General features: G+C 34.6%; 1 protein-coding gene across 1 annotated transcript; it reads left to right on the plus strand.

Moving 5' to 3' along the window:
- Window positions 1–10814: 10814 nt before the first annotated feature.
- LOC130983125 (ninja-family protein AFP3-like) lies at window positions 10815–15337 on the plus strand. The gene is made up of 2 exons (XM_057907308.1): window positions 10815–12146; window positions 14745–15337. Exons 1-2 carry the CDS (start codon window positions 11339–11341, stop codon window positions 15155–15157), a joined length of 1221 nt encoding a protein of 406 aa, XP_057763291.1. The 5' UTR covers window positions 10815–11338; the 3' UTR covers window positions 15158–15337.
- Window positions 15338–16655: the final 1318 nt, after the last annotated feature.

Here is a 16655-nt window from a genome sequence, read left to right on the forward strand (position 1 = left end):
TCAACCCAGTTTTCGGCCCAGAAACACAGATTAAAGTCAGGGAACATGCAGAGACTCAACAAGCTTTTCATAATTCAATTTTAGGTTTTAGATGTAGTTTTTAGAGAGAGAGGTTCTCTCCTCTCTCTTAGGATTTAGGATTAGGATTCCTCTTAAAGGATTTAGGATTTATTATTATTTCAACTTACAATTCTTCTGAGCTCCAGGTTTAATATTCCTTTATTTTGACTTCTCTTATTTTCAAATATATATGTTGCCAATTTGGCTTAATGACATTCATGTTATGATTTTCTTAATTAATATTATTCGAGATATTTCAGATTTAGGATTTCTTTCTTTTATTTATGTTACTGTTGCTCCCAATCCGAAGACATTTTTATTCCAGTAGATTTACTTTTTCCCTTTTGGTCTTGGTTAAGAAATCAGTAACTCAGGAGTTATTAAACTCAACGTGATCGATAATTGCTATCTTTGCTAATTAGCTTGAACTTCTATAATCCCAATCTTTTTCTAGGAATTAACTAAGATTTGAAGATCAAACTAATTAGTCACTTGACCTTCCCTTTCACTAGCAAAGGTTAACTAAGTGGAATTAAGATTCAATTTTCATCATCATTGATAAGGATAACTAGGATAGGACTTCCAATTTCTCATACCTTGACAAAAGTTTATTTTACAGTTATTTATTTATTTTACCTGCCATTTAAATTACTTGTTCCTCATCTTTAAAACTCCGATTTACAATCTTCATAACCAATAATAAGAACATACCTCCCTGCAATTCCTTGAGAAGACGACCCGAGGTTTAAATACTTCGGTTATCAATTTATTTAGGGGTTTGTTACTAGTGACAACCAAAACATTTGTACGAAGGGATTTTTTGTTGGTTTTTTTGAATGAATGCTTGAATAGTGCATATTTTTTATAGTGAAGTTTATGAAAGTTAAAATTGTTGGCTCTTGAAAGAATAATGAAAAAAAGAAATGTTAGTGATAATCTGAAAAATCATAAAATTGATTCTTGAAGCAAGACAAAGCAGTGAAAAGGAAAAAGCTTGAGAAAAAAAATGGCAAAAAAAAATAGGCAAAAAAAAGAAAGAAAAAGAAAAAGAAAAAGCAAGCAGAAAAAGCCAGTAGCCCTTTAAACCAAAAGGCAAGGGTAAAAAGGATCCAAGGCTTTGAGCATTAATGGATAGGAGGGCCCAAAGGAATAAAATTCTGGCCTAAGTGGCTAAATCAAGCTGTCCCTAACCATGTGCTTGTGTCATAAAGGTCCAAGTAAAAAGCTTGAGACTGAGTGGTTAAAGTCGTGATCCAAAGCAAAAGAGTGTACTTAAGAACTCTGGACACCTCTAACTGGGGACTCTAGCAAAGCTGAGTCATAATCTGAAAAGGTTCACCCAGTCATGTGTCTGTGGCATTTATGTATCTGATGGTAATACTGGAAAACAAGATGCTTAGGGTCACGGCCAAGACTCATAAGTATTTATGTTCAAGAATCATCATACTAAACTAGGAGAATCAATAACATTATCTGAATTCTAAGTTCCTATATATGTCAATCATTCTGAACTTTAAAGGATAAAGTAAGATGCCAAAACTGTTCAGAAGCAAAAAGCTACTAGCCCCGCTCATCTAATTAGAACTAAGCTTCATTGATGTTTTGGAATTTTTTGTATATTCTCTTCTTTTTATCCTATTTTGTTTTCAATTGCTTGGGGACAAGCAACAATTTAAGTTTGGTGTTGTGATGAGCGGATAATTTATACGCATTTTGGCATTGCTTTTAGGTAGTTTCTAGTATGTTTTAGTTACTTTTTAGTATATTTTTATTAGTTTTTATGCAAAAATCACATTTCTGGAATTTACTATGAGTTTGTGTATTTTTCTGTGATTTCAGGTATTTTCTGGCTGAAATTGAGGACCTGAGCAAAAATCTGATTCAAAGGCTGAGAAAGGACTGCAGATGCTGTTGAATTCTAACCTCCCTACACTCGAAGTGGATTTTATGGAGCTACAAAAATCCAATTGGGGCGCTCTCAATTGCGTTGCAAAGTAGACATCTTGGGCTTTTCAGTAATGTGTAATAGTTTATACGTTGTCCGAGATTTGATGGCCCAAACTGGCGTCCAAACACCCACCAAAGACCTTTTTCTGGTGTAAAATGTCAGAACTAGCACCAAAGCTGGAGTTAAACACCCAAACTGGCACCAAAACTAGCGTTTAAACTCCAAGGATGGCCTATGCACGTGAAAGCTTCAAGGCTCAGCCCAAACACACACCAAGTGGGCCCCGGAAGTGGATTTCTACACTATATACTCATTTTCTGTAAACTAGTTTACTAGTTTAGTATAAATAGCACTTTTTACTATTGTATTCAGAGTCTTTGACCTTTTGGGAGTTCTTCAAACCCTTTTTGGGAGGCTGGCCATTCGGTCATGCCTAGACCTTTTGTTCTTATGTATTTTCAACAGTGGAGTTTCTACACCCCATAGATTAAGGTGAGGAGCTATGCTGTTCCTCGAGTATTAATGCAAGTATTATTGTTTTTCTATTCAATTCACACTTACTTCTCCTCCAAGATATACTCTTGTACTTAATTCAGTTAAGTCAAAATGAAGGGTTGACCCGTGACAATCACTTAATCTTCGTTACTCGCTTAGCCAAGATCCGCATGCCTGACAACCACAAAGCGGTCTACATGATGTTCAACGTAGTCATTGGATGACAGCTGGAGTAAATTCTCTTTGGTCTCTGACCCACAGATTTGAATCACCTCTCCTGACAACAGAGCATTCAAATCCGTGATGTTATAACCTTCGTGGTATAAGCTAGAACCAGTTGGCAGCATTCTTGAGATCTGGAAAGTCTAAACCTTGTCTGTGGTATTCCGAGTAGGATCTGGGATGGGATGACTGTGACGAGCTTCAAACTCATGACTGTTGGGCGCAGTGACAGTGTGCAAAAGAATAAATGTATTCTATTCCACACGATCGAGAACCGACAGCTGATTAGCCATGCGGGAAACCATAGAGGACATGTTTTCACTGAGAGGATGGATGGTAGCCATTGACAACAGTGATCCACCAACATACAGCTTGCCATGGAAGGGAGTACGCGTAATTGGATGAGGACAGTAGGAAAGCAGAGGTTTAGAGGCAACAAAACATCTCCAAACGCTTATCTGAAACTCTCACCAAGGAACTACATAAGTAACTTTATTTTATTTTCCGCTCTGTCTATCTTTTAATTATCAAAATCTCATAACCAATTGAATCCGCTTGACTGAGATTTACAAGATGACCATAGCTTGCTTTAAGCCGTCAATCTCCGTGGGATCGACCCTTACTCACGTAAGGTATTACTTGGATGACCCAGTACACTTGCTAGTCAGCTATGCGGAGTTATGAAAAGTGTGAATCATGATTTCGCATACCAGAGTGACATAGAAGAGATCAAGCACTACATGGGATCCTCAAGGAGGAGCACTGGCCACCATCATTCAGGTGGATTCATTCTCTTTATCTCTTTTTCTGTTATTTTTCTATTTTCTGTTCGTTTTATTATCTGTTCTTTTGTTCTAGTTGTATGATCATTTGCATTGATGTCTTTAAGTTGTAAAATGTTTCATATATCTCTCACCTTGCTTAAATAAAAATTTTTATTGAAAAGAATTGAGAGATGCATGAATTTCAAGTTTAAAATAAGATTAGTTTAATTAGTTTGATGTGGTGTCATTTGCTTTTGCTTTCTGAAAGTATGAAATAAACAGTGCATATTAAAGTTGAAATTTATGAATGTTGGCTCTTGAAAGAATGATGATGAAAGTGAAATATTATTGGCAATCTGAAAAATCCAAAGTTTTGATTCTTGAAGCAAGAAAAAGCATAAAAAAAAAGAAAAAGAAAAGCTTGCATGCGAAAAAAAAGTGGCAAAAAAATAAAAAGAAAAAAAATAAAAACAAGCAGAAAAAGCCAATAACCCTTAAACCAAAAAGCAAGGGTAACAGGGCCCATGGCTTTGAGCATCAGTGGTTAGGAGGGCTCAAAGGAATAAAATCCTAGCCTAAGTGGCTAAACCAAGCTGTCCCTAATCATGTGCTTGTGGAATGAAGGTGTCAAGTGAAATACTTGAGACTGAGCGGCTAAAGTCGTGGTCTAAAGTAAAAAGAGTGTGTTTAAGAACTCTAGACACCTCTATCTAGGAACTCTAGTAAAGCTGAGTCACAATCTGAAAAGGTTCACCCAGTTAACGTGTCTGTGGCATGAATGTATCCGGTGGTAATACTGGAAAACAGAGTGCTTAGGGTCACGGCCAAGACTCAAAAAAGTTGTGTTCAAGAATCAAAATAAGCTTAACTAGGAGAGTCAATAATATAATCTGGATTCTAAGTTCCTAAAGATGCCAACATCTTTGAGTTTCAATGGATAGTAGGATGCTAAGACTATTCAGAAGCAAAAAGCTACTAAGTCCCGCTTATTTGATTTTAACTAAGCTTCATTTTAAACTTAGAATTTATTGTATCTTAATTTTCTTTTTTATCCTACTGTGTTTTTAGTTGTTTGGGGACAAGCAACAGTTTAAGTTTGGTGTTGTGATGAGCGGATATTTTATACGCTTTTTGACATCATTTTCATATAGTTTTTAGAGTGTTTTATTTAGTTTTTATAGGTTTTAATGTTAAAATCACACTTTTGGATTTTACTATGAGTTTTTGTGTTTTTGTACAATTTCAGGTATTTTCTAGTGGAAATTGAGGAGCTGAAGCAGATGTCTGATTCAGAGACAGAGAAAGTACTGCAGATGCTGTCCAAATATGACATGCCTACATTCTGAAGAGCCTTTTTGGAGCTGCTGAAGTCGAAATGGAGTTTTCTCAATGGCTATAGAAAGCTGACTTCCAGAGCTTTCCAACAATATATAATAGTCTATACTTTGCTTCGGATTAGAAGGCCCAAAACTGGCATCCAACGCCAGCTTCCTGCTCTCTTCCAAGCGTCCAGCGCCCAAAGAGCAGAGCCCAGCGTCCAAAGGCCCAGAAAGGACCCCCTAGCTGGCGTTCCACACCCAAGAAGTCTCATAGCACGTGGATCTCATCAAAGCTCAGCCCAAACCCTCACCAAGTGGGCCCCAGAAGTAAATTTTAGCACTAAATAGACTATTTTACCCTTACTAGTCATTTATTTAGTATTTAAGGGAATAGATTCATGTAATTCACAACCTTTTTTCACACTCTTCGATTCAGGAGAGCATCATACACGTTTTTTCCATTGTTTTTACTTCAGTATGAGTTTCTAAACCTCTGATGAGCGGATAATTTATACGCTTTTTGGCATTATTTTTAGGTAGTTTTTAGTAGGATCTAGCTACTTTTTAGTATATTTTTATTAGTTTTTAAGCAAAATTCACATTTCTGGACTTTACTATGAGTTTGTGTGTTTTTCTATGATTTCAGGAATTTTCTGGCTAAAATTGAGGGACCTGAGCAAAAATCTGATTCAGAGGCTGAAAAAGGACTGTAGCTGCTGTTGGATTCTGATCTCTCTGCACTCGAAATGGATTTTTTGGAGCTACAGAAACCCAAATGGCGTTCTCTCAATTGCGTTAGAAATTAGATATCCTGGGCTTTCCATCAATATATAATAGTCCATACTTTGCTCTAGTTTTGACGATGCAAACTGGCGTTCAAACGCTAACTTCCTGCCCTATTCTGGCGTTAAATGCTAGAAACAGGATAGAAGCTGCAGTTAAACGCCCAAACTGGCATAAAAACTGGCGTTTAACTCCAAGAAAAATCTCTACACATGAAAGCTTCAATGCTCAGCCCAAGCACACACCAAGTGGGCCCTGAAAGTGGATTTCTGCATCATTTACTTATCTCTGTAAACCCTAGTAACTAGTCTAGTATAAATAGGACTTTTTACTATTGTATTGACATCTTTTGATCATCTTTTGATCTCTTGATCATGTTTTGGGGGCTAGCCATTCGGCCATACCTGGACCTTCATCACTTATGTATTTTCAACGGTGGAGTTTCTACACACCATAGATTAAGGTGTGGAGCTCTGCTGTTCCTCGAGTATTAATGCAAAGTACTATTGTTCTTCTATTCAATTCAAGCTTATTCTTATTCTAAGATGTTCACTCCCACTTCAACCTGATGAATGTGATGAGCCGTGACACTCATCACCATTCTCAATTTATGAACGCGTGCCTGACAACCACTTCCGTTCTACCTGCAAAAGCTAGAGTGTGTATCTCTTGGGTTTCTAATCAACGATTTACATCGACTCTCCTCTGACAATGGGACATCTAAATCCGAGATTAGAATCTTCGTGGTATAGACTAGAATCAATTGGCAGCATTTCTGAGATCCAGAAAGTCTAAACCTTGTCTGTGGTATTCCGAGTAGGATCTGGGAAGGGATGATTGTGACGAGCTTCAAACTCATGACTATGGGGCGTAGTGACAGACGCAAAAGGATCATTGGATCTTATTCCGACACGATCGAGAACCAACAGCTGATTAGCCATGCGGTAGCTGTGCCTGGTATTTTTCATCCCAGACGAGAAATTCGACAATTGATTAGCCGTACAGAAACCGTAGAGGACCATTTTCACTGAAAGGATGGAAAGTAGCCATTGACAACGGTGATCCCCCAACATACAGCTTGCCATGGAAAGGAGTATGAATGATTGAATGAAGACAATGGGAAAGCAGAGATTCAGAAGGAATAACGCATCTCCATACGCTTATCTGAAATTCCCACCAATGAATTACATAAGTATCTCTCTATCTTTATTTTATGTTTATTTATCTTTTAATGATCAAAACTCCATAACCATTTGAATCCGCCTGACTGAGATTTACAAGATGACCATAGCTTGCTTCAAGCCGACAATCTCCGTGGGATCGACCCTTACTCACATAAGGTATTACTTGGACGACCCAGTGCACTTGCTGGTCAGCTGTGCGAAGTTGTGAAGAGACGTGTGAATCATAGTATCGTGCACCATATTTTTGGAGCCACGCCAAAGGATAACAATTTCGTGCACCAACCTCCTAGGTTGAAGAGAGGAGCCCTGCTGAGTCCTATGAATTAATAAGAGTATTACTGTTTCTTCTTCGATCTGTGTTTGATCTATCTCTAAAATGTATATCCCGATCTTTATCATGGTGAATAGGATGATCTAACCAGTTAGCTCTGTTCCTCACATTAAGACGAACGTGCTTAACAAACACCCGTATCTACTTGGGTTCGTGTGAGTACCTGGAAGAAAAGCATGAGCCAACAATTATGTTTATACATCTCTCAGACGATTAATCCACGACTTCGTTGGGGACTTCTCGAGACACTAGTTCAGCCGATTTCCGTGGAGATTAGGGTCTCCGTGGTATAGGTTAGAATCCAAAGAAGCAGCGTTCTCTGATCCGAAAGATTTGACCTTGTCTGTGACGTTTTGTGTAGGATCGCCAAGAGAATGGACTGCTATGCGCTTCACCCTTTGTCAGATTGAGTAACCACGGCCAATGGCCACGGCCGTGTTCATTCTGTAGCAGAGGAGATCAATGACCACGGACAATGGCTTTGATCACTTACAGCCTGCCATAGAAGAAGATCATTCACAAGCAAAGAAGATAGTAGTAACAGAGTTAATTCAGAAAGACAAAGCAACTCCAACTCTCAACTCTATTCCTAGCATATAATTCCTTATAGCTAACTTCTTAATCCAACAACTTCTGATTCCGCCTGACTAAGACCTGCAAGACAACCATAGCTTGCTTCAAGCCACAATCCTTGTGGGATCGACCCTGACTCGCTCAAGTATTACTTGGACGACCCAATGCACTTGCTGATACTGCTGCTGTATGAAATAGTGTGGATTTTGCGTACACGCGCACCAATTACTGAAACTTTAAATCAATAATAAGAAAGTGCTCAATTAATATAAAAATCTCTGAAAATAATATATTGAATAAATAAAATATATCATATATAATTTATTAATCAATTTTCTAAAAATATGGGGTCTTACCGGCATTGGACTTGGTGGTAAGGCGCCGCTTGGCCTCCTAAAGCATGGCTCCAACTTTGTTTCTCTTCTCTTGGAAGTACACTTGTGTTTTCTTGTTTTTATTTTTTTATTCTAATTATTATTGACAAATAAATCCTGAAAACACATCCATTCTAAAACAATTTCAAACATATGATTAGTTATAAAAATTTTATTAAACATAAAAACTTGATTTATACTTAAGAAAACTATTCAAAAAGAAATCCAAAAATAACTACCGATGTCAAGGCATCATATAATCATATTATGCTTGAGGAAAATGCTTCTTTTTATATGATTACTAAGACGCTTGGCCTTTTGAATAAGACAGTTGGAAATACTGATATCTGGAAAGAGAGTATGTCAGAGTGATTTAGCCTTCCTGAATTGAGTTGGATTAAGCCAACCTTTGTATTATATCCAGAACATATACATAAAGTACTAGTACAGGAATTCTCAAAAGTTATCCTATTTAACTTAATATATATAATAACACACTTATTAAACATAATATTATGTATATTTTTCAACAATAATTGATAATACAAATAAAAAAAAAGAACAAATTATGGCTATCTTTCGACCCTTTTAAACATTATTGTTTCATCTACTTGGCAACAGCACAAATAATAAAAGTGGATAGCTCTATATAACTATAGGGTGATTTCTATTTTCATGTAAAACAAATGATAAAAGTAGATAGTTATAAGGTTAGAATTGGTTATATGAATCAAATAATATTATTGAATTTTATTATGTGTTATGTTTATAATGAGATAATTTATACATAATTTTCTTCTAATTATTTTATGTGTGATTTTTTTAATTTTTTTATTTGTCTCTTATCTATTTTCTATTTCTTTCACTTATTTAACTTAAAATTTTATCAATCTTTTCTTCACATATCTAAATTGCTTAAAATGGAATTCTATCATTTTTTTTAACTATAAACACTATTTTAACTTTTTTTTATATTTTTATTCTTTATTTAGTTCAAACGTATGTGATTATTCATCTATTTTAATATTTTTATTTTTGTCACACTTAATTTTTGTTCATACTTACTCTTTGTCGTCTACTCCATATAACATAACTTGTGTAGTTGCATTACTTTCATTCTATTGGATATAAAATGGGAAAAAAAAACGTTTGATATAAAGTAAAAACTAAGCTCTAATAGTTTAATATTAAGGACAAAAGTTCTTTATCACTTATCATCCTATACGGGAATGAAAAAGTGTTTCGGATACAAAACACATAAATTTGTTAAGAAAAATTTAGAAATTTTACAATAATAAATATAGAATTTGTTTTAGGATAAATTACAATTTTGTGAAGAGAAAAAGTATAAAGAAAATACAACTTTTTATGTTATATAACTAAAATTTTTATGTGTTTTAGTGATTTTTTGTAGTTTTTTATTCGACTAAAAAACTACATAACTCAAAAAAATTTATGTCTTTCGAAATTAAAATTTTTGTACTGTATAATTAAAATATTTATGTTTTTTATTTGTTATTTAACTAAAAATTTTATACCATTTAAAGTAATTTGTGTTATATAATTAAATTTTTTTTATTTTTGATTAAAATTTGTGTGTTTTTCGACAAAATTTCTTTCTTTTAGACCACCCTTCTTTTTTATTTTTTTTTTAAATAAAAAGAGGTGAAAAAATATAAATAAAGAAAAAGAAAAAAGAAAAATATGAAATAACAATAAAAGAAGGATAATTGCACCGTAAGTCCGTAATAAAATTAAAAAAATTGACCGAAATAAGTGAACCTAATTAGAAAAATTTTGGTGGTCAAATATAAATGAAATTATTTCTAATAACATAAAATAAAATATTAAATAAGAAAAATGCTAAGTGTGCACATATTTTTTAAACTGAGTTTTTAACTTCAGTTTTTTTTTTTCTACACAAGTGGGACACTTGTTTTCCTCTTCTCTTTTTATCTTATTTTTTTCTTTGTTTTTTTTTCATATTATTATCATTATTTTTTGTTTGTGTACTTTTTTCTTTAACATCATTATTATTGTGATTGTCATTACAGTCATGGTCACAATATCACTCTATTATTATTATTATTATTATTTTTATTCTCTTTTGTTATCATCTTCTTTTATTTTTATCATTATTATTTTTATAAAATTCATTTTTTTATAAATATTCAAAAAATTAAAATATAAAAATTTATATATTATATACAAAAATTTATATATTATACTAATAAAATACATACAATTTATAAATTTTAGTGAAAAGAAACACAAAATAAAAAAGTCACAAAACAAAATTACAAATAAATATGCTTAAAAAATAATGTATGTAAACCAAAAAAACTTAAAATTTGTTCCCTTAACCACTTTTTTGGTTTAATTAGTAACACACTCAAGAAAATCAAAATAAACCTGCAATCCATGAAGGTTAGTTGCAAGCCACGCGTCCACTTATCTGTTCTCGTACTTTTAACTGACACGTGGTAAGTTGATTCTGCCTCTCAGTTTGTCCCGACACGTGTTCCTACAGCGACAAATTGCTGACAGCGACCCCAATTGCTAAAGCACAAACATTTTGCAGTGAAAAACCGTGTCAGTCACAACACGTGTCACCAGCACACCCTCCCAGGATAGCCACGTGGCTCACCATCCACACACTGCTTGTCACATCCTAGGGGCATTCTCGTCATCCCATAAATATTATTCCTCCAACTTCTCTTTTTCCTCTCAATTCTTCTCTTCTCCCCTTGCTTCCTTTTGATTCCTTTCAACTCTTGGGTGTCTTTCCCTTTCATTTTTTTTTCACAATTTTAGTCTCATTCCTCTGTACTGATAAACGAAGAAGAGAGGTGGGAAAATGAAAAATTAGCAACCTTTAATATTTTTTTGCTTCTTATATTTTATTAGGGCTTCTTCGAAATTGTGAATATAGAAATTTCATTGATTGATTTCAAAATATCTTCCTTTTTTTTTCAAGAAAAAAAAAGTTGCGATCCGGGAAGGTGGTGCTTTTTTTGTTGTGTCACTGTTGTTATTTCTGCATTATTGGATGAGGCAGAATGATTTCCTTCAGGTATTTTGCTCATTCGAATCATCATCATAATCGTCACCATCACCTTCATCATCACCATTCATTGATTCACCATCAACGCCACCGTAGCCACCACGAATCTTCTTCTATGCACACGAGCGGTGGAACTAGAGAAAGTAGCTAGCTCTGGCTGTTTCTTAGCGTTTTGTTGTTTTCCTTTCTTTCTTCTTCCTTGTGTATGGTACCAGACATTGATGTTGAATCATCGTCACTTTCATCCTCATTCATATCATCAACATCAGATGGAGAATTACCCAAGAGATCTACTTCAGAGATTCGTCGACGTGTCAACTAGTGCTGGTAGCACTAGTGAAGATATCACACAAACACTGCAAGAACAACAGCATCATCAGCAAGCTAAAGAGTATGTAGAAGAAAAAGAAGCAGAAGATGCTGATGAAGAAGTTGAGCTGAACCTAGGTCTCTCTTTAGGGGGTAGATTCGGCGTTGACAAGGACGCAAAGAAGAAGCTCACGCGCTCTTCTTCAATAGTTGGTACAATGCCTCTTTTCCGGGAAGACCGGCCGATGGAGCCGCCGCATGTGGCAGCGTATCCAGCGGCGCTGATGAGGACATCATCACTGCCCACGGAGACTGAGGAGGAGTGGAGGAAGAGGAAGGAATTGCAGACTTTGCGGCGGATGGAGGCCAAGAGGAGGAGATCCGAGAAGCAGAGAGTTGCGCGGACAGAGAAGGAATCCGGTGGTGGCGCCGGAGCCGGAATCGGTAGTGGTTTGGAAGAATTGGAGGGTGGTGCAGGTGCAAGTGCAACATCAATGGGCTTGAATAGATTCGGTTCTTCAAATTTGGCGGTACAACCTTTTGGGGTGCCAAATTGGGGTGCAAGGCAAGTGGTTCTTGGTGATGTTTTGGGAAAAGGGAAAATTGGTGATAGTGGCGGCTTTCAGGGTTTGTTTGCACAACCTTCTTCTCAATGTTCTGCAGAATCTCAAGGGGGAAGTTCCTCATCAGTGTCTGAAATGGAGAGCAAGCCTTTTCTAGGTATAAACAGCAATAACAAAGTTTATAATGTTTCTTATTTATTTTGTTTTGATCATTTTTTTGCCTTACAATGAGCATCGACTTTGGTTGGGTGAAATTGGTTGACTTAAGTGTTTGTTTGGTGGTGTGGATGTAATGATGTTTGATCCTTTTTTGAGTTTTTCTGTGTGTTTTGTATTATGGTGATGGTGGTGGGAATGGAATTTATTTAACTACACAATGATTGGTTATGACACATTCTTCTGTTCTTTTAGTTCTGATATTCTTTCCCTTTTTGTTACCTTTTTTTTTAAATAAAAACACACACATGTATGTATATGTATCAACGGTATGTGTCTGGTTTTTGTGAATAGGTTGATAACAAGGTGCTGATGGAGGGAATAAAGCGCACAAAAGATGTGATTCTCTTGCCAATTTGTTACCATACTTTCTATGCTGAATTTTTGAACAATAACTTAAGTGGATATGACTGATATAGAATCATTATTCTTGGTTAGCTACTTGCAAGTGGACAAAAAATTTAGTGAAGATTCGAGAGTGATCCTTTGAGCACCATATTGATTTGATTTCAGCATAATTAAAGTTGCTCGACTTGGGAAACTCCTTAATTTTAGTTCTCCGTATGCATGTTGTGTTTCTGAAATTGGAATGGTTATACAGTTAATGCAATCCGAGTTTGTCTCTTGTCGTCTATAGACATAATAGACTTTAAACCACAGCACAATGAAACTTATTGATTTGTGCATCTCAAACTGTGATATTGAGGTTTTCATTTTCTTGTCTCTTGCATGGTAGAAGTTACTTAGGTTTTTCTTTCGCACATGATTGATGCATCTACATAGAAGCTTTGCATTAGACTGAATCATTGCATCCGAAGTAGGAAAGTAGATGTTGCCTTTGTTGATGATAACTCTTGGATTTACTAGGGACCTAGGCTTGAATAGTCACCATTGTTTTCAAGTATGCGTTCATACAAATTAATGGCTTCTCCACTTAAGGTTGATAGATAAATCATCCAAGTGATTGGTCAAATTTCATGGGCCTTGGAGTTAATTTGTACAGCTTCCTCTATCGGTACTGACCTGAGAAGCTGAAGATTAAGCACATGAAATAGCATCAAATAGTACAGAAAGGTTTATTTAAGTATACATTTCTGTCACGAGCTTTGTGGCATCAATGTGTTTGATAAACATAGTTTTGTGTGTGATATATAATTGGTATTTTTTTTTCTCCTGTAGTATTTTGCATGTCTTGTTAGTTAGGGATGCATACTGTTTGATTTCCCATGTGCTAAACTAAATGCTGTTTTAATGTTTTATTTGTTGAAAGTTAAAAAATACATGAGTGATGTTATAATAGAGCTTGAAATGTTGCTATGTAATATTATTGAACTTCAATGTGTCAAATCTTAAAACAAGAAGAGTTTTGATGACCTTGGTATTATCTGTTTCTTGCCTTGTAAAAGACCTATTCTGCCGTTATACTATTTCTGCTGCATGGTTTGTGTTGTTGAAGCTCACTAATTTTGCAAGTTATATTGAATAACCATTCTCATTTGCAACGATGTCCTGTACTTTCTCCCAAAATTTTCCCTGCTTGGTTTTTCCTGCTTTTTGTTTGGCTACATCAACATGGGAATGGGGAGCCAACTACCGGGTCAGGTGGACTAGTAACCAAACAAAACCATTATGGTTACACAATGCCTTAACTGTTGAACAAAATATTGTGGTCATTCCATGATGTTTTATATTATTCTTTTGGAAACTTGGTATCATATAGTATTATTACTGCTGTGGCAACAATACTATACTTTGGCAGAATTAATTCAGTTTTTTTCTAAATCAAATCAGATTAAAATATTGTGGTAGTGTCGTCTTAGGTTTTAGGTCTTTAAAGCGTTCCATCACAACAGGTATTCATAACTTGTTAATGTATCTTCTATCATTTTAAGTTAATGCTAAATATTTCTCAAGACATTTATTTTTTTGAGAATTTTCTGAATCCCAATAAAGAGGAGAAGCTAATCTGTATGGCTTAAAGGATAACATGAAGTTTTCTATATGTTGGTACAATTTGGATCTTGATAGGTTATATTCTCAAATAAGTTTAGCTGCGTAGATGTGGTTGAGGTGGAGAAAACAGTTTTCTATCTGAAGATAATATGAATTTTCTATCTGTAGTTGTGTAGATAACGATTTGGATCTTGGTTAGGTTATGTTCTGAGATAGTTTAGTTGGGTAGATGTAGTTGAGTTGCTGCAGTCAAGTTTGGACATTCACGGAGTGCTGTAGGTTCTGTTGCAACTTCCATCATGTTGTGCTTGGACCGTGAAAGCTGATTTTTGTATCAGATGTTTCTTCCTTCCCATCTTTGTTGAGAAATTGTACTGTACTATCATCATTATGCTGTTGCTAGGACATTGTTATGGACTACATATGGATTTTTTTGTCTTCCATTTTGTATTAGCTGTCGGTTTTTATTTTTTATTTTTATGATCGTGTTTTGTATTTACTTTTGCATTTTTTACATAATACCTATACCAAAATTTCGAGAAGGAAGACTGTCCTGTTTTATTTCATATATTTTTTTTCTCTGCAGGACCGAGCAGTTGTGGTGAAGCTAGAAGCCCTGCTAGTAATCAGTCCTTACAGGAACGAAGAAGCAGTCAGGATGCTGTTGGGGGTTCAGGGGCGAAGACAAACGAGAATGTGAGCAGAAGTTCCAGAGCTGAGATGGATAATCCATCTAAGAAACCGAACAAGGCGAGAGAAATTGGGACAAATTCAATGGAAGACATGCCTTGTGTATTTACAAAAGGGGATGGCCCTAATGGAAAAAGGATAGAGGGTATCTTGTACAAATACGGTAAAGGAGAGGAAGTGAGGATAATGTGTGTGTGCCATGGAGATTTTCTCTCCCCAGCAGAGTTTGTTAAGCATGCTGGTGGTGGTGATGTTGCTCACCCACTAAGGCACATTGTTGTAAACCCTTCTGCTGCTCCTTTTTTGTGATTGGAGTGTCCCTTTTTCAACAGTTTAGGCTTGTAACATAGGTTACATTGGAGAGACGAGTAATGTTTACTTTGTTCCATAGTCGGTGTCTCCATTCTTGGGCTATTAAATGCAACAATGGTATATTTATATAGATGCCATTTTGTACTGGAAAGGAAAGTTAGATTCTCCATTTTCATATCTTTTATTTGTTGATTACCATGTTTCCAAGTGTACAAGTGCATATGCAATTCTTAAGGATAATAATTGATAATTGTCTGTTACTGTTAGGTTGCTTTGAATACAGATAATCTTTTTTAACCTGTGGAATTTATCATGCCATTGAAAAAATGAATGATAGACAACTTTTGTGGAATTTATTATGCTATTGAAAATAATGAATGATAGGCAACTTCGATCGATCTTATTAGGAAAATTTTACTTCATTGTAATATTTTTTCTCGCCACCTTAGTGAATTTATGCGTATATAATAATATACAGACCTAATATAGTCATCTTAGAAGAGACTAGTAGGTCTATTAATAGATTTGGCTTTGATTATAGTATCACCGTGACTGTTGATGCGGATTTTCGCAAATTACTGTATTCAAGTGTACCGAATCACTACGACTACGAGAATGAATTATTATTTTTACGAGAATTAACAGATTAAGTAAATAATAATTAATTGATTAATCTAGTTAAACAATTAGAATTTTAGAATTCCTTAGCATAAAATAGTGAATAAAAGGCAAACAGTAACTAGTTGAAAGAGTAATATAGTTAAAAGAATTAAGATTTTAGAAATGTTGAATTTTAAAAAAAATATTTTTTATTTTCTATTTTAATCATACAAGATGTATTTATAATAAATTATTAATAATTAAATCTCAATCTATTGGTAATTCAATTTTTCTTAAAATATGTGTAGTTGGAAGAATATTAAAGTATTTTCAGAAATGTTTAGATGGAAATAACAGAATTTTTATTATCATATTTTCTCTGAAATTAAAATACCACTAATTTAACTTTTATCTTTAATTTCAATAGAAATAGAATGTGTATAACAAAGTAAAAAATTAAGGGTTCGTTTGGAAAACACCAAAAAGTTATTTTTTTCAACTTTTGATTTATAAAAAGTTACATTAATGTGTTTGGTACAATTTTTTAGATAAACTTTTAACTTTTCAAAAAGTTATTTAAGAGCCTTTGAAGAAGTTAAAAAATGTGACTTCTCCTATTTTCAAAAGCTATTTTATCACTCTTATTTAATGCACAACTTTAAAATAAGGACTTTTATAATAACTATTCAAACTCAAAATAACTTATTTAAAAGTTATTATTAATAAAAGTCCTTATATTTTAAACTCATTCTTCAAAAGAACTTATTTAAGAAGTTTAGCCAAACTGGCCTAAATTATCCTTATTCAACTAATCCTAATCATCTCGCTGTCGATTTGAGTTTGCACCGTCACCGCGAACCTCATTCTAGAAGAAAGATTCACCTCGGTTCACCGC

Source organism: Arachis stenosperma, chromosome 5 (genome assembly GCF_014773155.1).
Source record: "Arachis stenosperma cultivar V10309 chromosome 5, arast.V10309.gnm1.PFL2, whole genome shotgun sequence".
NCBI classification, from domain to species: domain Eukaryota; kingdom Viridiplantae; phylum Streptophyta; class Magnoliopsida; order Fabales; family Fabaceae; genus Arachis; species Arachis stenosperma.

Excerpts from the sequence above, each read along its gene's own strand:
- LOC130983125 (XM_057907308.1), top strand. The coding sequence starts at position 11,339 with ATGTTGAATCATCGTCACTTTCATCCTCATTCATATCATCAACATCAG. Across the intron at positions 12,147-14,744 it reads GGAGAGCAAGCCTTTTCTAG|GACCGAGCAGTTGTGGTGAA; the intron begins GTATAAACAGCA and ends TTTTCTCTGCAG.